Source organism: Hyperolius riggenbachi, chromosome 1 (genome assembly GCF_040937935.1).
Source record: "Hyperolius riggenbachi isolate aHypRig1 chromosome 1, aHypRig1.pri, whole genome shotgun sequence".
Classification (NCBI taxonomy): Eukaryota; Metazoa; Chordata; class Amphibia; order Anura; family Hyperoliidae; genus Hyperolius; species Hyperolius riggenbachi.
The window spans coordinates 386,698,925-386,722,317 of record NC_090646.1 but is presented as its reverse complement, the minus strand read 5'-3'; the positions used below and the strand labels follow the sequence as shown (position 1 = coordinate 386,722,317).

The 23,393-nt window shown below is 43.6% G+C and overlaps 1 protein-coding gene across 8 annotated transcripts in view; it reads right to left on the bottom strand.

Annotated features, from left to right (window-relative positions):
- The window catches only part of LOC137517089 (E3 ubiquitin-protein ligase TRIM32-like), a 169,748-nt gene that overhangs the window by 1,638 nt on the left and 144,717 nt on the right, over nucleotides 1-23,393 (bottom strand). For 7 of the 8 annotated variants that reach the window (XM_068234414.1, XM_068234418.1, XM_068234417.1 and 4 more), the window contains one exon: nucleotides 9,217-9,756. In XM_068234414.1, coding sequence (XP_068090515.1) covers nucleotides 9,217-9,750 — 534 coding nt within the window. In that variant the 5' untranslated portion in view covers nucleotides 9,751-9,756. Of the gene's footprint in view, nucleotides 1-7,924; nucleotides 8,139-9,216; nucleotides 9,757-23,393 lie in introns of all 8 variants that reach the window. The other variant, XM_068234422.1, reaches the window with a different exon arrangement.

Below are 23,393 nucleotides of genomic sequence, written 5' to 3'. Positions count from 1 at the left end.
CTGTCTATCAAACATGTGAGGAGATCTGACTGCCTACTAGGAAAGTAGTAAAATAAATCTACTTTTGCTGTTAATAACTTTAAAAGGACAAAGCATTTTATAAAGGTATGAATTATAAGCAATTTTCCAAATTAATGAAACCTCACGGGGATTTCCTGTAAAGGCAATCTTTGTCATATTCTTTTCCTTTGCCTGTTTGCCATGCTGAGTGTTCCGTGTCACCCATTTCTGAGTCACTCACATGCAGTAAGCATGCGGCCAGTGAAGAGTCACAATACCTGTCCTACATACCAGTTCTAGGTCAGTGACTCAGAAGTAAAGTGCCTGGCAATTAGCTTATTCTTCCAAATGAGGGCAGCAGTGGCACTCTCTTCCTCACTATTAGAGTGACTTTACACTTTCACTGTAAGTATACAATATACACACATATGAATGATATACACACAGCAATGCACCATAAGACATTTAATAATTGAATGTTATTGAAAAGGTATTTTCCCTTTTTAGTTTGCAGTCAGGTCTATATTTCCTTTCTTCGTTTCCAGTCTGGTACCTGTGTTACTGACTAGAAGCTCATCAACTTGCTGCATGATTAATCAGCTGCACAGAGGAAGAGCTTGTGCCATATAAACTTATAAGTCAAGGCCAGATATGGTCTTTTGTTTATATTAGAGTCAGTGCACATGGCGTTCCCAATCTTCCCCATTCCACAGTTCCTGTTTGTTGCCAAGCAAAGTGTCTCCTGCCTTTGACACCCCATCCAGCCAGATCACCCAGTGAGTCCCTCTGGGGTGTTACCTGCAGGCTTCTGCTACCTAAAAATAGGCCAGTTAAAAAAAAAAATCAATTTTCCAGTGTTCTCCACTGTTCTGCAGCCTCTTTACATCAACCCCAAAGATGGGGAGAAAAAAAGAGTTATGCATGGAGATAGAGATTAGCTTCTGAATGTGTTGCAGTTCTATAAACAAGGGTCAAAATAATAATAATAATAACAACAACAACAATAATAACAATAGCCATCATTAAAAGCACATTTATTCCCCCTGCAGAGATACAGAGCACATACAACCCTTACAGAGACAATGCACAATCAGGATCATGTAAAGACAAAAAAGACTATATAGACTGGTTACACTATAGCTGTGCTAGTTACACTATAGCTGTGCTGGTTACACTATAGCTGTGCTAGTTACACTATACCTGCTGGTTACACTATGGCTGTGCTGGTTACACTATAGCTGTACTGGTTACACTATAGCTGTACTGGTTACACTATAGCTGTACTGGTTACACTATAGCTGTACTGGTTACACTATAGCTGTACTGGTTACACTATACCTGTGCTGGTTACACTATAACTGCTGGTTAAACTATAGCTGTGCTGGTTACACTATAGCTGTACTGGTTACACTATAGCTGTACTGCTGGGGCATTGCATGAAGGCAGCACTTGCAATATGGAGAACATGTATTGAAGGTCAGACTACAGCAGGATTAGGGCAAGTGCTAGGGGTGTGTGTGCTGTGTGGCAGTGGTATCAGTGGTGGTGGTGGTGCTTTGACTACACTCTTCCTCACTCTAAAGGTGGCCACTAATGACCCAATCCTTTTCATTCAATCTTACCAAATTTATGTAGTAGAAGAGTAAACTCAATGAATACAGTATATTGAATGGATACTTTAGGCAGTCACTTATATTACATACAAATGGTAAGAGTGGATAAAAATGATTGGATCATTAGTGGTCACCTTTAAACTGTTGTTTTTTTTAAAATTGGAATTTAATTGGGCTTTATTCACATGACTGTCAATTAAGTTTAAAAGGCAGAAGAGAAATAGAATGTTGTTGAAATAATATGTAGTTGTGTATCTTGCTGCTGTTTTTAAATCTATCACACTACATGGACGGATCAATATAATACTACAGTATGTGCAGGACACCACCTTTATCATTCAGCACAATGAGTCATGATCCACTGTACTTAGGAGATTGCCCAAGCAAAAAATTGGAGGAGGGTTTGTGACTTCTTAATTCACCGCGGATTCCAAATAAATTGTGGGATATTGCTTGGCTCTCTTTTTATGGCAGGCTTTACGTTAAAGGTAATGTTAAGTGTCTAAAGGTGGAGGCATGTGGATGTCCTCGTGAGGAGTGTGGTGGTGTTGAGGAATCCATGGACCACTTTCTACTTCATTGTCCTTTCAACGTTGAAGTGTATAAACAGGTGGGCGGGAGTCTAGGTATTCCCTTTCTGGAGCGTCTAAGTTACGCAGAGTGGGTGTATGGAGCATTCAGACATCACCAGGGTTTCGATTTGTGCACCTTATACTTAGTTAGCTTAGTTGTTAGGCAGCATACATGGTTGGCACGGTGTCAGGTATTACTTAGGCATAAAACCCTTCCTGTCCAGGTGGTTGTAGACAATATTCTGGGTGAGGTATCTAGGATCCGGGACTTGGAGAGGCGTAGTTTGGGCAGAGGTGCCTGGGTTCTTGCATGGCAGAACATCAGGCCTCCTTAGCCTATCTCCGTCTTTTCTGGGTGAGCTTACTGTCTCTTATCACCCTTTTTCAGCTTTTTGATTTTTTACATACCTTTTTTTGATGATTGGCCACAGACATAATTAGTGGAGTTATCCCTCCAGCTAACTTATGAGTGTCCTTGTTTGTCCTGTGTTGATTTTGATATTTTTTGTCTTTGTGGTTTTCCCTCCTGTGTAAATGGTAGCATGAGTAGTTTTTTTTGTTTCTGATGATAGTCACTTGTTGGGTGTAGGGTGATGGATTCATGTTCTTGTTGTCCTGTCTGGTTTTGAATGTTGAATGAATGAGTATTCTTCTGCTTAGGTATGTATAATTTGAACTACGCTTGATTAGAGAATACGTTTTTTTCTTGCCTTGATGATATAAGTTTTGTGGTCTGAACAATTTATGGTTTCCTTGTGTATTTTTGCCAATGCATTATGTATGGACATACAATGTATATGCTGATGATGTATGTTTTGTTTTTGTGATCTTTTGATCACAAATATCATTATTATTTATTGTATTGTACATTTGTATATATTTTTTCAATAAAAATCCACAATGAGTCATATCATATCATGTACTGAAAAAGACAGCACAGCGTCGTATCCTGAAGGTCTCCAGCAGCCCATCCCTAATGAGAAGATCGTGTAAAATAAGCCAATGTATCAACCACAAACAATCAGCAAAGCAAGAAACTAAGACATGTTGTGACAAGTACTTCATTTAGCTAAGTACTTGAGTTTGGCACAGGCTCTAACAACAGAAAATACCAAATGCTAACCGCAAATTATTCTTATGGCAGCCAGTAAGGATTACCTAGCATTATGAAGGCAAATCACACATAGGCTATAAGTACACAAAAGAGTAATTGCAGGAGAAGTAGACACTCAACTCCTTGATGACCACTACCTTATTTAAAAAATGTGGAGGTTGAGCTCACACAATGCACATTTTATGGGCACATTCAAATTACTACATTCTAACAGATCATGTAATTCTAATGCACGTTTCCAGCACTATCTATCTATTGCATGTTTCTGGTGATATATGGGGTATGGCTTTGTATTGTAGGAGGCTTGCTATATTTTATATAGTACACAGTAGCATCTATGTAGGTTACTGGTAATTATGGTCACAGGGAAACTAGTTGTATGTTCTGGGTACTATTATGCCCCATGTGTATTCTATACAGTGTATAGGGGAATGTTGCCATGCATGTGGTCCTATGGACCCTCAACCTTGCTGACATTTATGCATTATTATATTTACATGTGAAGTTGGCAGGTTTGTTCTATATAGGTAGAAAAAACAAAGTTTTGTAAAAAAAAATAATAACTTTTAATGGCTAACTGATAGAGTTAAATTATGCAAGCTTTCTGGGATCTAGTCCCCTTCTTCAGGCATATTTCCAGATGTAAGCTGAAGTAAAACACTGATGCAGGTTAATAGTAAACACGAAGATGGCAGCTGTGCTGGTTGCTGTTTAGCAGTTAGATGTCAGGTGATCAGCAAGCAAACATGAAATCTAGCAGGTTTCTGAAGATAGTGAAGCCAAGTCAATCATGTTACATAAGGAGTCATGAATCCCATTCCACAATTTAAACCTTCTGTTAATGTCTTGAACATTTTCATAAATTTGTACTCAGAAATCTTATTTGCTTGTTCATTTTTGAAGATACCCTTAAGAACAAGTACTTTTAGATCTTGCATGCTGTGTCCTGGTTCACAGAAGTGTTGGCCCACTGGTGTGTCCATTTTACCCTCATTGATTTTAACCTCTTGAGGACTGCAGGGCTAAACACCCCTAGTGACCAGGCCATTTTTAGTCAAATTGGCCACTGCAGCTTTAAGGCCAAGCTGCGGGCCGGTACAACTCAGCACACAAGTGATTCCCCCCCCCCCCCTTTTCTCCCCACCAGAGCTCTCTGTTGGTGAGGTCTGATCCAGTGTTGCCAACCGTCAGTAAATTTACTGACAGGCAGTAAAAAAGTCAACAAATCTGGGCTGTCAGTAAAGTCCATGAAAAAATTTGTGGTGTCAGTAAAAAAAAACCCTCTCTCTTTCCCAGAAGATCACAGCACTTACCGCTTATCAGTTGACGTATCACTCTGGAATGTACACTGCTCTAGCTAAAGGTGGCCATACATCTGTGGACTTGGTGGCCGATCAACCATCAGATAAGACATTTATTATTGATATTTTAAAATTCTTCCTCATTCACGCCCCACGTGGTTGCCGGTGCACATGTGTGATACCTTTCATTTAATTTCTGTAATATTAGATGTCAGTCAAAAAAAGTGTTCTGTCAGTAAACTTTTTGAGCTTTGTCAGTAAAAATTTATTTCCGAGGTTGGCAACACTGGTCTGATCGCTCCCCCCATGTTTATTTTTTTTTTGTGACAAATATTTTTGTTAGTCGTTTTTTTAAAAAAAAAAGCCTCTTTCTTTAATTTCCTTTACTCCCTCCCTCCCTCCAGCCAGCCAATCATAGCGATCAGCTCTCATAGGCTTCACCCTATGAGAGCCGATCGCTCTCTTGTCCCCCAGGGGGACAGCCGTGTCACACATGGCTGTCCCCAGTGCAGCGCTGCTGCTGATCGCAGCACTGCACCATGTAAACAGGGCCGGAGCTACCATAGAAAAAAATAGGCAGCTGCCCCAGGGCCCCAGAGCCTGTAGGGGCCCCCAAGTTGTCCCTCCCCATATTAACTGTTGCTCCCCAGGGACTCTGCAGAGTCTGTTAAGTTGGGAGGTGATTGGGGGAGGGTCAGCAGCCAGCTCAGGGGCCCAGGAGGGAAATTTAGCTGCAACAAAGGGCCTCTAATGACGCTTTTTGGTCGGGGGGTGTCTGTTGGGGGGCCCCCAGGCTAATCTTGCCCTAGGGCCCCATTGTTACTTGAACCGGCCCTGCATGTAAATAGACAGTGATCACGCTAACAGGCTCGGAGACTGAAGGCGGGACGGAGCTCCGCCCCCCAAGCAGGAGATGCACATGCAGCGTGCGCGCGATCTCCTGCAAAACAGAGCCCCAGGACTTTACGCCAATTGGCGTTAGGCGGTCCTGGGGCTGCCGCCCCGGCCACGCCCATCGGCGTGACGCAGTCGGCAAAAGGTTAAAGCGGTGATGGTCCATTCTTGTGTGCAGTTTTTGTCCTGTTTCTCGAATATAGATTCCTTTTGAGGGTCATTTCATGCAGAGTATCATGTATACAACATTGGATGACTCACAGGAAAATTGGTCTTGTATTTGATGATATTTCTGTGAGTTTGGTATTTGTATTTGGCTTGTGCTCAAGATATAAGGGCAGGTCTCACACCTTGTGTTATTGCAGGGTAATGTGCCTGGAGTTTCTGGTGTAGATAATGCACTTCTGATAATCATTTGTCTCAAATTGGGAGGTTGTCTGAAAGCAAGCAGTGGTAAATCAGGAAAAACTTCCTTCAGCCATTTGTCTTTCTGGAGTATCGGTCGTAGGGCTTTCGATATCTTTCTCAGTTTTGTGCTGCACTTGAGATGCATGTAACACATATTCTGATACTTGAGGTGTTTTTTCTTGGCATGTACACTCTGATGCAGTGTATTGGTACTAGTATTTAGATCTACCTTGACACATTAGTGATTATGTGATATTCTATGAGCTTATTGTATACCTTATAGATACAGCACTAGAGCCTTTTACATTGATCACTGTAGAGTATTTGTTTCACCATTTGTGGCGTTGGGAGTGCTCGTGCTCTTTAGCTTACGTTATATTCACATTTTTGTAGATTGCGGATATACAGACTTTTTGGTCCATAGTTGGTAAGATTAAGAATAATATACTTTTTATTGGCCGTTATTCCTCGACATGCGCATAGATCTCCAATGGTATATATGTGACTTATACGGTTTACATTGTATGTTTTTTTAACAGATGTTTGTATACAGTGTGCCTCTGTGGAAGTGGCTTTTGGCCGTGAAACACGTGTCAGGCAGTCTTTGATGTGAATTGGAACTCTGAAATTGTATCCATATGCTTTGTCCGCAACCTTAAAGATATTGTAATTGAAGAATAAATAGAGAAACTGTTCATATGAAACCCTGCATTTCTTGTTTTGGTGGAATTTGTTTGCTGCAATACTTAGGGGTGGAACAGAACTACTCATTTTTTATTGTGTCCATAACGTTTCCAGCACTGCCAGATGAAAACAGCAATCGCATCAGGCTATGCTTGCGTTACCTGATTTTAGAACTCATTAGCACATAACAAAGGCAAGTTCTGCAATTGCACAAGGCCCCTTATGTTATAATAGTCAAGGCTACGCATAGTAACATACTGTATCTGTATACTTAAAATGTAACGATTCCTCAAGGAATCAATGCCCAATGGACTGTAACCATTCCCCCACCTGTTTATGCCAAAAACAAGGAGGAGGGGAAAGGAGATGTATATTCTACCTGTTGGCCCTCAGTTTGGTTATTTATGGCCACATCATAACCACCTATGCGACCTCCACAGTGTGGCCAGTGCAGTGTGGTTTAACACACTGCATGCAGTCCATCATCGCAAAATGTGTGCATTAACTGTGACAGTGAAGCATACTTTTCATTGGCTGTATGCTTCACTGTATGCAACACAATGTACGGTTAACATGTGGCGCAACTTTCCCAATTTGATGCTTTGCGCTCCTGCATTTACAGGGAAAGCACCGCCCACTGTGAACCTAGACTTAATCTCTACAGAACAAGTGAGAAACACGCTTTATGTTAGTAGAAACCAAAGGTGGAGGAAATTATTTCTACAATAATAAAAATGGTGCACGGATGATACAGTGCTTGGAAAAACATGCTTTGTTTAAGTGGAGACATTTTTATAAACCGCAGACCCTTTTATTTGCCCCGTGAGTCTTCCTCATTTATTCTTGATGTTAATAATTTACTTTAATTGTGCTGTATGCTTTACTGTGTAGTCGCGCCACATGTCTAACATGAAACTTTTCGGCAAAATGCACAGTGCAAAAGGCTAACACTCCAAAGATTTTGAGTCCAACAGGAGAAAAGCGCTATACAAATGTAACATTATTGTTTTCATTTATCAATAAACAACCCACAAACTACGCAAACAGTAAAAGATGCTATGACTTGCCTGCATTTCTGATGTCATTGCTCGGTTGCATTTTGAGACTGATCAGAATCTCCCTGATGGTTTTACATGATGGATAATTATCTACATTTAATTATCAGCATTGAGGAGAACATTCATTTTAACCAATTTCCCATCTCCATTCCCAAACTGTACCCCCAAACTTGCAAGGAAGCTTCTCCAAGCTTCACTGCTGTTGGCAGACATTTATCTTTGTACCACTGTCTAGGCCTTTGGCAAACTGCCTTCTGTTACATTTCAGATTCTGACTCACCAGTTGAGAACATCTGCTGTTGTTTTTCCTGCAGGCTAGTTCCTGTGTTTTCATGCATAGGAGAATCACTTGGCCTTCTTCTTACGACTGTAGATGAGCGTCTCAGGGCTCGACTGGTTTCTTTCAGGTTTGAGCTTATGGGGCCACTGGATATCTTCCAATTGCAAAGGCAAGTCAGGACAATGCAACTTTCATCTGCTGAAGTAAAGTATACCTGAAATGAGAAGCATATGGTGGCTGCCATATTTATTTCCTTTTAAACAAAACCAGTTGTCTGGAAGTCCTGTCGATCTGTTTGGCTGCAGTAGTGTCTAAACCACATACCTGAAAGCTGTTGCTGATCTAATCAGATTTCAGTCAGGAACATCTGTATGTTCAGGTTCTATGGCTAATGCTGGGAAATACACGGCTCGATTCTGAGCCATGTAGATGGCTCGATAGATAATTTCCGACACGTCCAATCTCCCGCCCGATCATTTCGCCACTCGATTCCGCATTTAGGACAATGCGGAAAAGATAAGAAAAATGATCAGAAGATAAGAGAATTGACTGCAGAATTGAGCGGGGAATCGATTGAGCGGGAGAATCGAACGGCAAAATTGAGCCGTGTATGCCCAGCATAAGAGGCAGAGGTCCTGCAGGACAGCCAGGCAACTTCCAATGTTTGTAAGGAAATAAATATGTCAGCCTCCATATCCCTCACACTTCAGGTGTGATGGCGCCGCTGCTGCTAACACTGACAAGCCTCTCCTCAAGCCACATGTTGCAGGACCTGAGGGTGAGCCAACACTAGAGGCCATATTGTCCCTTTACACCTCTCTTATGCACACCTTTATGGTGAACATTGACAAGGTGACGGTAGATTTGCAGCTCCTTTGCCAAGACCTGAGCAACTTGCGAGAGAGGGTCACTGAAACAGAGCAGTGGATATCCCGCCTGAAAGACAATACCTGCCATACTCTGCGTGTATATTTATTTTGTATATATATAAATGGTGCAGTAGTACATTGGTACTGGTTTCCTCCTTGTAGACCTTCAAGTAGCTGTTCCTTTTGCTCCTTGTTACCTCCATCTTTGGGGTGGCGGTGGGTTCTGACTGAGGGAAGGGAAAGCAACTTGGAAGTAGCAGTGAAGAGACCAGTTCCAAAGAACTGCACCATGTATTGTACATTTGCATTGCAAAAACAGAAACAATTTTTATAAATATTAATAACTTCTTAATTGTAACTTTGCTTGCTTATTGCTTATTTGGAATATTTGCACTACATAAGTTTGTGCTGTATATATAATACCTTAGTAACTGCAATATATTCCGGTCTTTGTAGTCCATCAACAACATTTGTCTTAAGGATAGCATTCATTCTCCAGTCCACGGCAACAATATGGACTTTGCCACCGTCAGTCCAGTCTGTCACTGCAATACTGTTGGAGTTCACTACAGCCAGCCCATAAGAATGTTTCCAATCTGCTTTAGATGACTTCAGAAGATGAATCATTTCGCCTTGCTTAGTAAACACTTTAATACCCTTAGATCCATTTGACACGAGAAGAAGGCCTTCTTTTGTGCATGTCACATCTCCAAGACATTTTGTATTCTCAGATCCATATGAAAAGGTTTGCTTGTGTCTCCCTTCCGCAGAGAAAATCTGGATTTGTTGATTGCCAGTATCTTTAATAGCGAGATCACCATCTAAAGTATTAGTCACACTGGTAGGCCAAATGAATTTCCCATCCTCTGAACCAAAGCCTCCCAGCTCTCCAACAAGACTATTGTAAAAAATCCGCTGTATACCAGAAAGTTTCCATTCCTTATTGAATTCATGCATGGCTTTCTAGAGAGAGTAAAGGAGTAAAATAAATAAAAAGAAAATGTACCCTACTTAAAGGGAATGGATATTGTGTTAAGCATATTTGTTTTAATTTTGTTTTTCTTGTAGTTGGTAAACTTTAAATTAAATACATGGGAAAATGTAAACATAAACAACTCGATCTTGTTAATAGAAGAAGACAGTAATGTATAGTGTTGCAGAAAAGACATCACCAATAAAGACAAGGCTGCAGTCTCAGGGACTTATAACTAGATCCAGTTGTTCTTTACAGAGCTAAAGTATAATACCTTTACTACGCTGCAGCAAAAGGAGGTCCTAAACTTACAAAGCTTGCCTGTCAAATTAGCAGGTGGATTTCTAAATTTTTTTAATCACATTTTCATTTGTAAAATTACTAGTTTCCTGATATTTAAAGCAGGATATAACTCGAACTTCTAAAGTTGTTCTACCTATATCTAGGTACAATAAATAGAATTTTTATATTAATGTAAGTATTGTTACAAGCACCTGGTTGATCCTGCTCTTATTGCCAGGAAAGAGGAAAGTAAGCTCTCCACCCTAGTGGTGATGTGTCGCAGAGGTAACGGGCATGGTCCTTCTTCACTCATTTATTTTTTCCCTTTCAATTGCTTTTAGAAAAAAAATCCCGCCCCCAGCCTCTTTTACACCTTGTTGCCCATGCTGGCTGGCACTGCCAGAATGGCTGAGCCACTCACTGTGAGCCTCCTCTGCTTGATCGGTATGAGCCTTCATGATAGATATCATAAGGGTGGAGGAACTCTACTACCCTCGTACAAAGCAAACTTGTTCATGGCAAGGACTAGGTATTCATTCTTACATTGTGCTGAGAAAGGGGAGGTAACTTCCCCCACACCAGTGGAGATAGACCCTGGTATGTGACTTGTAGAGGATGGGTTTTAAAGTCCCTTTTAATAAGGGGCTACCATATATACACCAACATCCCAGGGGTTTGGAATGATTACAAGGGTGTACCATTACCCTTAGCCCATTTCCACAGAGATAACTTAAAAAGGAAAACAGCTCACATAAATATACACTTCAATTACATTTTTTCCCCTAAAAGCAAAAATTTTCTTTTATTACCTAATACCAGAATCTTAAAGCCTGAGCTGAAAGGTCTCTCGACTACTACTGCAATACTGTAAAGAGAACCCCAGCAAAAAACTTCTTATAGACACACTAGCACTAAAACCCCTAGGAGAGCCAAATAAAGTGTAAGGGGGTGGCTGCAGGGGGCCCCTAACAGCAAGCTCACTCATTTTCCATTAGATCCAGGTGTGGTTTTTTTGAGGGAGGTGTCCTGGACACTGCGTGATGTAAAACCATAGCCAAGCAGTGTTTGAATTTTTTGACTCCTGCACATGAGCATGTGCAAAGACAAAACAAAACATGGAAACGTTTCAGTGCTTTCCAAAGGGTTGTCCATTTTAATGTGGATTTTGCTTGGATTTGTGGCTGGAAATACACATACTAAGGGAAATTCACCAATATTATTTAATTAATCTTCACCCCAGAGATGCCTTAGTTAACCAGACTCTGAATTTTGGTAGTTACACATCAAATCCCACTGAGATGTGATTTCAATAGGCAGCCCATAGACTGCCACATGTGCTTACACTGCCTGGCCTGGCTTTACTGCCCTTCTTTTTGATGCATAAATTAATTCAGTAACGCTCTACTAACATATCCCCTTATACCACAGATTACCTTTCACTGAATATTGTATTATTTTTTGTAATGGCAGATTCAGATGCTAATTACTAGAAAAGGTTATAACTGGCCATAGGCCAACATGCTCAAACAATATTTCAAAAGAAAAATAGAAACATTCATGCAAAAGACACAGCACACATAATACCTCCTCTTCATCCAGTTCCTGTAAATAGTAGGGATCTAACATGTTTAAGTCCAATTTCCTTATTGAGAGCATGAATATAAGAAAAGAAGTCAAGCACATTGATGTCATTGGAGACAAAATAGTTCATGGTATATAACTTAAACTAACCTTTCGATTTGTTTAACTAAAATGAACCTGTGGTAAGAAAAATAGCTTTTACTTTTATGCCTGAATCAAGCATTCAGCAAGTTAAGTCAGAGGCGGCGATCAGCGGAGGATTGATGCTAATGGAGGCAGAGCTACAGTGCCTGCCTCTGCCTCCCCGGGCAGCTAAATTCACGACTTTGAAAGTCGTGGATATTTGCCCTAGGGTTTGGGGAATATAAAACCCTCGTCCTGCCACGGGAATGTGGTGTTTTCGGGTGGGGTTGTTGGGAGTCATACGCACAACTGGCCCCAGTCAGCCAACTTTCAGAAAGGAAGAGTGGCTGAATGGAGAATAGCGGAACAACAGGGAGGGACCAGAAGGCTGGAAGAAGTCCCAGGTAAGTTAAACTGGCCACCTTTATTGCACTTTAGGTTCCCTTAAAATAAAGAAGGTGACCGTATGGAGAAAAAAAATCAAAAGATTCACTGGCCCTTATTCTATTCACTTTTTCTTCTAAGTTTTCTCCTAAGAGAAACATTTTTTATCTTCTGATTTAACCACTTCGCATCCAGACCTTGTTTCCCACTTATGGACCAGAGCAGTTTTGACAGTTTAGCTATGTCCTTATTTAACCTCCTTGGCGGTAATCCCGAGCTGAGCTCGGGGTATGCCGCCGGAGGCCCTGCTGGGCCGATTTCGGTTCTGTAAAAAGCAGCACACGCAGCTGGCACTTTGCCAGCCGCGTGTGCTGCCCGATCGCGGCGATCCGCCGCGTGCAGCGGCGAAAGAGGGTCCCCCCAGCCGCCCGAGCCCAGCGCAACCGGAACAAACAGTTCTGGCCGGCGCTAGGGGCTGGATCGGTCCATGACGTCACTCCGCTCGTCGCCATGGCGACGAGGAAAGCGAAACAAGATAGGCCGCTCATTGCGGCCTATCTTGTTACTTTCGATTGCCGGAGGCGATCGAAAGTACGCATCAGGAGCGCCCTCTAGTGGGCTTTCATGCAGCCAACTGAAAGTTGGCTGCATGAAATATTTTTTTTTTAATTAAAAAAAAACCACATTGCAGCCTCCCTGGCAAAATAAATAAACCGCCAGGGAGGTTAATCAGAAATAACTTTATCCCTACTTATGACACAGAAATTAAATATACCGTATATTGTTTTTTTTTTCAAGACAAACTAGGCTTTCATTGTATGCCATTTTTCCCTCGAACAATTTTGTTTTCTATGAATTTTAATGGAAAACAAGGAAAAAAAATAGAAAAAAACACATTATGTCTCAGTTTTACCAATTCCAGTTTAAAAAGTGCTACTGTAGATAAAAAACACAATTTTTGTTTGTCTATTCTTACCGCTTATCACAAAACTTAGATTATGTTCCTGTCACAATTTATGGTGAAGATATATGATTCTGAAATGATGCTACAAAGTGTATTTTTCACTATGAACTGAGAAAATAAAAGTATTTTTAATGGTAAAAATCAATCTCATTAGCTCAGGAAACATATATTCCCGTTCACCAATTAGTGCTGCATCAGATAGTGCCAGAAATGTGCACAGGAGCAAGCCCAATCCTGCACAGCACTGCTTCTGCTACAAGACGTATATCTACTGACTCGTGGCTTAGATGTAGTCACAGAGAACATAGATATACTGCAGTGGTGGATAAAGTGGTTAAATAACTCTTAGCACTCTGCAGTTGAAAAAGTACCAAAAAGTAGGTTAAATAGTACTGTCAAAATTATTCTGAGTATATTCTTGCTTGCTGGAGGCTTAATAGGGATTATACTGATTAATAAAGAAGAAAAAGGCACCGCTCCTTTAACCACTCTGTGACCGCCCAACGCAGGATGGCTTCCTCGTTCCCCAATCACGCCATATGGAGTGAGCTTGCGAGGAGCGAGATTTGCAGGTAACGAGCGCTCGCTCAAGTGCGCATTCCCTGCAGTAAACACAGGGGGGCACCGGAGCTGACAGGCTGTTATTTACATGATAAATAATAATAAAACATGTGTACAGCACTGGAATCTAGCGCAGAGCAGCACAGAGGACTGTCTTGTCACTTAACTGTCCCTTGGAGCGGCTCACAATCTGATCCCTATCATAGGCATATGCCTTTGTATGTGTAGTGTAGTGTGTGTGATGTAGTCTTGGGCTAATTTAGGGGGGGGGGGGGGATAAAAGAAATAGGGTTTTGTTTATTAAATGATCCTTTATAATTATTAAAAAAATCAAAATAGCAGCAGCGATCATATACCTCCAAAAGAAAGCTCTATTTGTGAGACGAAAAGGAAGTAAAATTCATTTGGGTGCTAAGTTTTATGACCAGGCAATAAATCGTTAAAGTTGTGAAGTGCTGAATTGTAAAAAATGGCCTGGTCACTAGGGGGTGTAAACCTCTGGTCCTCAAGCGGTTAAGAACACTTTATTGAGGTGTGGGTAGATACAGATACAGCAGGGGTAGGGGCTAGGGTGACCCCAGTGGATGGATTAGTTCTCTCTAAAACTGCACATGATGCCAGTAATCTACTCTACCTTCAAGCATTTTATTGATTAGGTGGAAAATTATCACCAAGGAGGAAACTTGGCAAAAAAAGCGAACTGAATAAGGGCCAGTGTGTCTGAAAATAAAATTAATATAATGTGTCCTTAATTGATTAAATGAAAACAATCTATACATTCTGGTTGACCCTTATATACCTAAAAAATTATATTCTGTTTAAAATTGGATTTATGGTAATTAATTTTTCATAAAGATATAAAGAAAATGGTATTTTCTCCATTTACTTAGAACTGACCTGAAATCCATATTTTCACGATAGCACTATTGTAAAATACGATTTGCACAGGCAATCACTATACAACTCACAAGAGTAGTATAAAGTATTATAAACCTGCTACAACTCAACAGAATAATTTCCTTCCCGCAATCACAAAGATGAAACAAGGTTACAGATGAGCAACTGTAACGATTGGTGTCAGCAAGAACAGATTTTCTGATTATTGGTGATTCTGCAGTATCACCAATAATACAGATACTATACCTGATTATGTGGTGATCTGCGGAATCACCAATAATGCTAGTATAGCGAGACACAGGACAACCAGATGTAAAGATAGGTGTTTGGTGCAACAGTAATACAGATAGAGATACCAACTCCCCCAGAGAAGCTGGTAGAGGGGGATATCTCTATAGAACACAGGGATCAGCACTCCAGCAAGCTGGAGATGCAGATGAACTAGTAATCAGTCCACCCGAGGAGCGGGTGGTGCACAATAAGACAACGTATACTGATCACCCGTGGAGCGGGTGATTCAGACTGTACTGCAGCAGGTGATCACCTGAGGGGCAGGAGATCAAGACTGTACTGCCGCTCCTAATCACCTGGGGAGCAAGTGATGAGGACAGTACCGTAGTGACTAGTCACCTGAGGAGCAGGTGATTAAGACTGTACTGCAGCTACTGGTCACCTGAGGAGCAGGTGATTAAGACTGTACTGCAGCTACTGGTCACCTGAGGAGCAGGTGATTAGGCTGTACAGAGAATCCCTCACAAAGGACTTGGCTCACTGGTGAGGGCAGGAGAGTCAGACAAGCAGATACGGTACAAAGACAGAAGGCTTAAATCAGAGTAGTGTTCAGGCTGAGTCGGCAACAGGATCAGATAGGCAGAAGCACAGAATCAGTAAGCAGAAGAGTAGTCAAGGCTAGCAGAAGGTCATAACAAATAATACAATTCAATTAGTACTTTAGCTATCAACAGAATCTGACTAAGTGTGGATCCCCAGCTCCTGCTGGTTCTAGCACACTTTGGGATCTGACTAAGGTCTGAGTGCTAACACGTAGCATTTGCAACAGCAGACAAAGAGCTACTGACAGGCAGGTCCTATATATACTGAGAGTGCCCCACAGCGCCGCCCCAGTCACTCAGCCAATCAGGAGCACTGCTGGAGTCAGCTGACCAGCCGATCAGCTTACTCCCGTTCTATTCGCATAAAGATCATGTCGCCTGGCACGCGCGCACGTAGCCCTCAGTCTATGTGCAACTGAAGGACAAGGCAAAACTCCACCATGTAACTGCGTGGCGAAGGCCGCCGGCTGAGACGCGGAGACAGCCACCATGCCGCTCATCGCTGCGGCGGCATCACCGCTATCTATTACAGTACCCCCCCCCCCCCTGAGGAGTGGCCCCCGGACACTTCTTACACGGCTTTTCCTCGGCATGCATGCGGCAATCCAGAACCCAAGTTCTCTCCTCTAGGCCATACCCCTTCCAATGGACCAGGTACTGTACAGAATTCTGCACTAATCGAGAATCTAAAATCTTCTCGATCTCATACTCAGGTTGGTCGTCAATCATCACAGGGGGAGGGGGGGAGAGAGGAATCCACATGTACAGCAGGTTTCAACAAAGAAACATGAAATGATCTCATGCTGGCTGGGAGATCAATCACATATGTCATGTCATTAATCTTTCTGGACACAGGGTATGGGCCTACAAATCTGGGTCCTAACTTAGGTGATGGTTGCTTTAACGCCAAATGCTGAGTAGACACCCACACCATGTCTCCTGGGGAAAACTTCCACTCAACAGACCGCCTTTTATCCACCTGTTTTTTCTGCGTCTGGAAGGCTTTTCCCAGATTCCTTTTTACAAGCACCCAAATTTCCTTCAATGCCCTTTGCCAATCCTCTAGAGCCGGAAAAGGGAAGATGCCATTGGTATTGGAGAGAATTTGGGAGATCTCCCCGAAACCACCTGGAAAGGAGAAAAACCTGGAGAGGAACTCTTCAGATTATTATGTGCAAATTCCGCAAATGGCAGGAACTTTACCCAATATGATTGCGCATCTGCCACATAACACCTGAGAAATTGCTCCAAGGACTGGTTAACTCTTTTGGTCTCATTGGTCTGTGGGTGGTAGCCTGATGAAAATGATAGGTCCATACCGAGCTGGTGGCAAAAGGCTCTCCAGAATTTAGACACTAACTGGACTCCCCTATCTGACACCACATTCTCCAGAATGCCATGCAGCCGGAAAAGGTGCTGGATGAAGAGATCAGCCAATTCCTGGGCCGAGGGGAGTCCCTTCAGAGGGACAAAATGAGCCATTTTACTGAACCTATCAACTACCACCCAGATGACTGACTTGCCCTCAGACCTGGGGAGTTCTCCTACAAAGTCCATGGACAAGTGGGTCCATGGTTTATTTGGCACCGGTAAAGGTTGTAGCGTACCTACTGGTGCTTGACGAGAGGGTTTATTTCTGGCACACACAGAGCACTCTCTCACAAACTCTTTGCAATCAAGAGCCAACGAAGGCCACCATACACATCTGGCCAATAGGTCCTGAGTTCAAGCAGCCCTGGGATGCCCTGCATTCTTATGGGCATCGAACAATTGCAAGAGTTGTAGGCGAAAAGGAAGTGGCACAAACAGAACCCCCTCAGGCTTCCCTTATGGAATATCTTGCTGGTAAGGCCCTAGGGTAACCGCCCAGTTTTCCCAGGTTTCTGTGGCTGCCACCACCAGTCTTTGAGGTAAGGGGGTCCTAGGGGTTGATGGCTGAACTGTCTCGGGCTCAAAACACCTAGATAATGCATCTGCTTTGACATTCTTACTTCCCGGGGTATACGTGATGACAAACCTGAACCTTGAAAAGAACAAGGACCAGCGAGCCTGGTGGGGGCTAAGTCTTTTGGCCCCTTTGATGTACTCCAAATTTTTATGATCAGTATAGACCGTGATCGTATGTTCTGCCCCTTCCAGCCAATGGCGCCATTCTTCAAAGGCTAACTTAATGGCCAAGAGCTCCCTATTGCCAATATCGTAGTTCCTCTCGGCTGGAGAGAACCTACGAGAAAAGAAGGCACAGGCAAAATAGGAGCAGAACAAAATAACTTTTTCAACGTAGCGAAGGCAGACTGTGCCTCTACTGTCCAATGGTAAGTGTCAGCCCCCTTCTTGGTAAGGTTGGTGAGGGGTGACACTACAGAAGAAAACCCTTTGATGAACTTCCTGTAGTAATTTGTGAAGCCAAGAAATCTTTGGAGTGCCTTCAATCCTACAGGTTGAGGCCACTCCAATACAGCAGAGACTTTTTCAGGATCCATGGAGAGACCTGAAGTGGAAATAATATATCCCAAAAAAGGGACCTTAGTGACTTCAAAGAGGCATTTCTCTGACTTCGCATACAACGAGTTCTGCCTCAATTTTCTTAAAACGAACTTCACATGTTTCCAATGTTCTGTTAGATTGGGTGAGAAAATCAGTATATCGTCCAGATACACTAGCACACATTTTCCCAGAACTTCCCTAAAGATTTCATTGATCAACTCCTGGAAGACGGAAGGAGCATTACACAACCCGAAGGGCATGACCAGATACTCGTAGTGCCCATCGGGCGTGTTGAATGCCGTCTTCCATTCATCACCGTCCCTAATGCGTATCAGGTTGTATGCTCCTCGTAGGTCTAGCTTAGAGAAGATACTGGCATTAGTCACCTGAGCAAACAAATCGTCAATCAAAGGCAGTGGATAGCAATTTTTCACTGTGATCTTATTTAAACCCCCGATAGTCAATACAAGGTCGAAGCCCACCGTCCTTTTTCTGTACAAAAAAGAACCCAGCCCCTGCTGGTGACCGGGAAGGACGGATAAAGCCCTTGGCCAAATTTTCTTTAATGGATTCCTGCATAGCCAGCTTCTCTGGCCCCGACAGATTATAGAGATGGCCTCTAGGGGGCATACAACCTGATCTTAACTCTATGGGACAGTCGAAGCTCCGGTGTGGCGGGAGTTTCTCTGCTGATTTTGGACAAAACACATCAGAAAATTCTGCGTACTGCACTGGCACCCCTTTCACCTGAACCTTGGTGGCGCAAACAGCAACTTTCTCCAAACAATGATGATGACAATGGGCTGACCAGCTCTGTAGCTGACCTGAAGCCCAGTCGATCTGAGGGGAGTGTAGTTGTAACCAAGGCATACCGAGGATTATAGTGGAGGTTGCCATTTGCAGGACAAAGAACTGTAGTTTCCTCTTATGTAGAACCCCTATATTACACAACAATAAGGGGGTCTGGGAGAGAGGCTGTCTGCACTGTAACGGAGAGTCATCTACCACTTTGATCAAAATCTGACGGTCTAAAGGAAGTAAGGGAATCCCCAATTTTTTGACAAAGTCATAATCTATAAAATTAGCTGCAGAGCCTGTGTCCACGAATGCTTCTGTGGCCGTGGCCCGACCCTCCCAGGTAATGGAGCAAGGGAGGAGTAAGCGGTTATTATCTAGAGGTAAACATGGCTCGCCTAGGGCATTACCTCTGACTACACCTAGGTGGCAGCGTTTCCCGACTTTTTAGGGCAATTCTGGACAATGTGACCCTCCTCAGCACAGTATAGACAGAGTCTTTCTGACCTTCTGCGATTCTTCTCCACTTGTGTTAACTTAGACTGACCGATTTGCATCGGTTCGTCCTGAGGTGACGAGGGTGGAGAAGAGGCGTGGGAAACAGATCTTACAGCATTTCTGCCGCGGGTTTGTTTTTGATAGCGAAGGCGGCGATCAACCCGCACCGCCAATGAAATTGCTTCGTCTAGAGATTTAGGCTCAGGTTGACCTAACATCAAATCAGAAACTGCATCGGATAGTCCTGACCGGAAACAATCTAATAAAGCATACGTTCCCCATCTAGCTGATACAGCCCACCTCCTAAATTCTGCGGCATAAACCTCCACTGGATTACGACCCTGCCTGAGAGTCTTTATTTTCTTCTCAGCTAAGATAGCAATATCTGGATAATCGTATATAACGGCCATGGTCTTAATAAACTCCTGAACCGAGGATAATGCCTCATGCCCTGTGTGAAGACTATATGCCCATGTTTGTGAATCTCCTGACAAAAGGGTCTTTAAAAAGGTTACCCTCTGGTTCTCAGATCCTGACAGATTGGGTCTCAACTCAAAATAGGATAGCACCAGTGTTGCTCGGATACCTCATTATCCTATTCGAGTTTGGTCGAATACGGATAGTAAACTATCCGAATTCACTCGAAGTTCAATATCCGATGTAATCGAATATCCGATTCGACCTCGGATATCCGACGTCACTATCCGAGTCTGTATTCGAGTAAAATATTTGAGCTGGCCTTAAATAGCTTGTAAAACTTGTATTGGAGGTCAATGATGCATGAAACCACCTTTTTTATGAAGAAAACATTAAGTGATTATGTGGTGATGTAGTAGTTATAAAAAAGGTCTCAAAAATAGTAAATTAACTTCATGAAAAGTGTTTGCATGAGAAGGTGTGTCCAAAATGGTTGTTGTAACAGTCTTCATTTACGTCATCTTCATCTTCTTCTTCTATATCTTCTTCTTCTTCATCTTCTATATCTTCTTCTTCTTCTTCTTCTATATCTTCTTCTTCTTATTATTATTATTATTCTTCTTCTTCTATATCTTCTTCTATATCTTCTTCTTCTTCTTCTATATCTTCTTCTTCTATATCTTCTTCTTCTATATCTTCTTCATCTTCTTCATCTTCTTCTATATCTTCTTCTTCTATATCTTCTTCATCTTCTTCTATATCTTCTTCTTCTATATCTTCTTCTTCTTCTTCTATATCTTCTTCATCTTCTTCTTCTTCTTCATCTTCTTCTATACCTTCTTCTTCTATATCTTCTTCTTCTATATCTTCTTCATCTTCTATATCTTCTTCTTCTATATCTTCTTCTTCTATATCTTCTTCATCTTCTTCTATATCTTCTTCTTCTATATCTTCTTCTTCTTCCTCTTCTTCCTCTTCTTCTCTATCATTATATTATGTGTCTTGGTTTTCCTTTCTTTTGTAATATTTCTTTTTACTTCATTTGTGGAAATATTTTATTTTAATAACACCATAGTTATATTTGTGTTGATGGCATAATAGGTAGGTAGTGGCACATTGCAAGCCACAGCGCCTTTTTCTGTGTACCCTGGTGGTGGTAAAACACAGACATCAGCAGGAGGAGGAAGTAGTTGCAGCTATTGTAGTGTGATAATAGCTGGTAGGAGAGTGGGTGGCAGCAGAAAATAGTTTTTCTTCTGTTCTCCCTGGCAGTGGTAGCAGCACACAGACAGCAGAAGCTCAATGCAGCTACAGGAGGAGGAGTAATGTGTGTCAGGCAGTGTGACGTGACTGACATAATAGGCCCTGGTTCCTAGCGGTGGTACCAGGGCGGTAAATGAACATCATGAGGTTCCAGACAGCAGTCGTGAAGCCCACATTGTGTCCAATACACAATTGGGACAGCACAGTTTTCAACCCGGACACCTCTAAAATTATTTACATTTTTTTTTTCTTTTAAAATAATGCAGCTATTTGTGAGCATAAATAGCTGGTGGCGCATGGGCAGCAGCACCTTGTAATGTGTTCCCTGGCAGTGGAAACACACAGACAGCAGGAGGCAATACAGCAGCAGGCAGCGTGAGGAGGATGAGTGTGTGTGGCAGACTGGCATTTGGCAGCAGGCAGGAGGGCAGGCAGCGAGACATATTAGGCCCTGGGTCCTAGCGGTGGTTCCAGGGCCGTAAATACACAGCATGAGGTTCCAGACAGCGGTCGTGAGGCCCACATTGTGTCCAATACACAATTGGGACAGCACAGTTTTCAACGCGGACACCTCTAAATTAATTACAATTTTTTTTTCAAAATAATGCAGCTATTGTTGAGCGTAATAGCTGGTGGTGCACGGGCAGCAGCACCTTGTAATGTGTTTCCTGGCAGTGGAGAGGAGACACAGACAGCAGGAGGAAATATAACAGCAGGCAGCGTGAGGAGGATAAGTGTGTGGCAGACTGGCATTTGGCAGCAGGCAGGAGGGCAGGCAGCGAGACATAGTAGGCCCTGGGTCCTAGCAGTCCAATACACAATTGGGACAGCACAGTTTTCAACATGGACACCTCTAAAATAATTTAAAAAAAAATAATTTTCAAATGGATGCAGCTATTTTTGAGCGTAATAGCTGGTGGCGCATGGGCAGCAGCACCTTGTAATGTGTTCCCTGGCAGTGGAGACACAGACAGCAGGATGAAATACAACAGCAGCAGCAGGTGTGTGTGCCAGTCGTCACTTCATGTCCCTTTCTCGCCGACAACAGGGGCCATGAATTAGGCTTCCACCCAAGCCTGGTTCATTTTGAGAAATGTCAGTCTGTCCACAGACTTGTGAGACAGACGAGATCGCTTCTCAGTGACGACTCCACCGGCTGCACTGAAGCAACGCTCTGACAGTACGCTGGAAAGGGGCAGGAGAGCACTTCCAGGGCGTACTGCGCAAGCTCGCTCCAGATCGGCAGGTGCTTGACCCAATACTCCATGGGAGCAACAAGGGCCACGCTGTCAAGCCCGCTGAAGGACCCCATGTAGTCAGCCACCATGCGGGTCAAGCGCTGCCTGTGACTGGAGAAGGATGCTGCTGCAGGCACCTCCTCTCTAGTCCTTGGCAGCTCTACACTCATGTAGAGCTCTTGGGTCAGAGACAGCAGGTCTGTGGTGCGCGTGCGCTTGCTGCTGGTGGATGCAGGCACCTGCTGCTGCCTCTGTGCTGGCTGGACAGTGGGGGTGGATGTCTGAGGGAAGGCTTCCTCCAAGCGCTCAACAAGGGACAGCTGCAAATCCCTCATTTGTTGTGCACGGTCTCCTCCTGCAGGCAGGAACTGGCTGAGCTTCCCCTTCAGACGTGGGTCCAGCATCATGCAGATCCAGATGTCCTCCCTCTTCTTCATCTGGATCACCCTTGGGTCCTTGCGCAGGCACCTCAGCATGTGCGCTGCCATTGGGAAGAGTCTGGCCACGTGTGTTGGCACATCATCGGCATCCCCAGAGCCGAGAGTGTTGTCCTCCTCATCCTCTCTCCACCCCCGCACCAGTCCAGCTGCGCTCTGCTGATCCCCCTCATCAGCAGCAAGGTCAGGGACCTCCACCAACTCCGAGCCCTCCTCCTCAGAGGTGGCCTCTGAAGCTGCCTGCAGCTCCTGCTGGTCCAAGGCTGCCGCTCTCTCTTCCACCAGTGCATACAGGGCCCTTTCCAGCACACACACCAAGGGGACCCACTCGCACACCATTGCATGGTCCCTGCTGACCATGTTGGTGGCCTGCAGGAAGGGTGCCAGGACTGAGCACACCTGCTGCATGTGCCCCCAGTCCTCTGTGGAGATGATGGACGGGAGGTTGGTGGCGGCACGCCCAGTTGCAGTGATGGAGGCAACTGTTGCAAGTGCAAGGTACTGGCTGACAGCCTGCCTCTGTTCAACCAGACGCTCCAACATCGCCAGGGTGGAGTTCCAGCAAGTTGGAACATCGATCATGAGCCGGTGCTGTGGCAGGTGCAGCTCCTTCTGCACCTCTTCCAGGCTCGCTACGGCTGCAGGCGAGAGCCGGAAATGACGCACAACCTTCCTTGCTGCCTCAAGGAGTCGGTCCATCCCCTGGTAGGTCCGCAGGAACTTTTGGACTACCAGGTTCAGGAGGTGCGCCAGGCAGGGGATGTGGGTCAGGTCTCCCCTGCTGATGGCAGCAACCAGGTTTGTCCCATTGTCGGACACCACCTCTTCGACTCTGAGGCCTCTGGGGGTCAGCCAATTCCTCTCCTG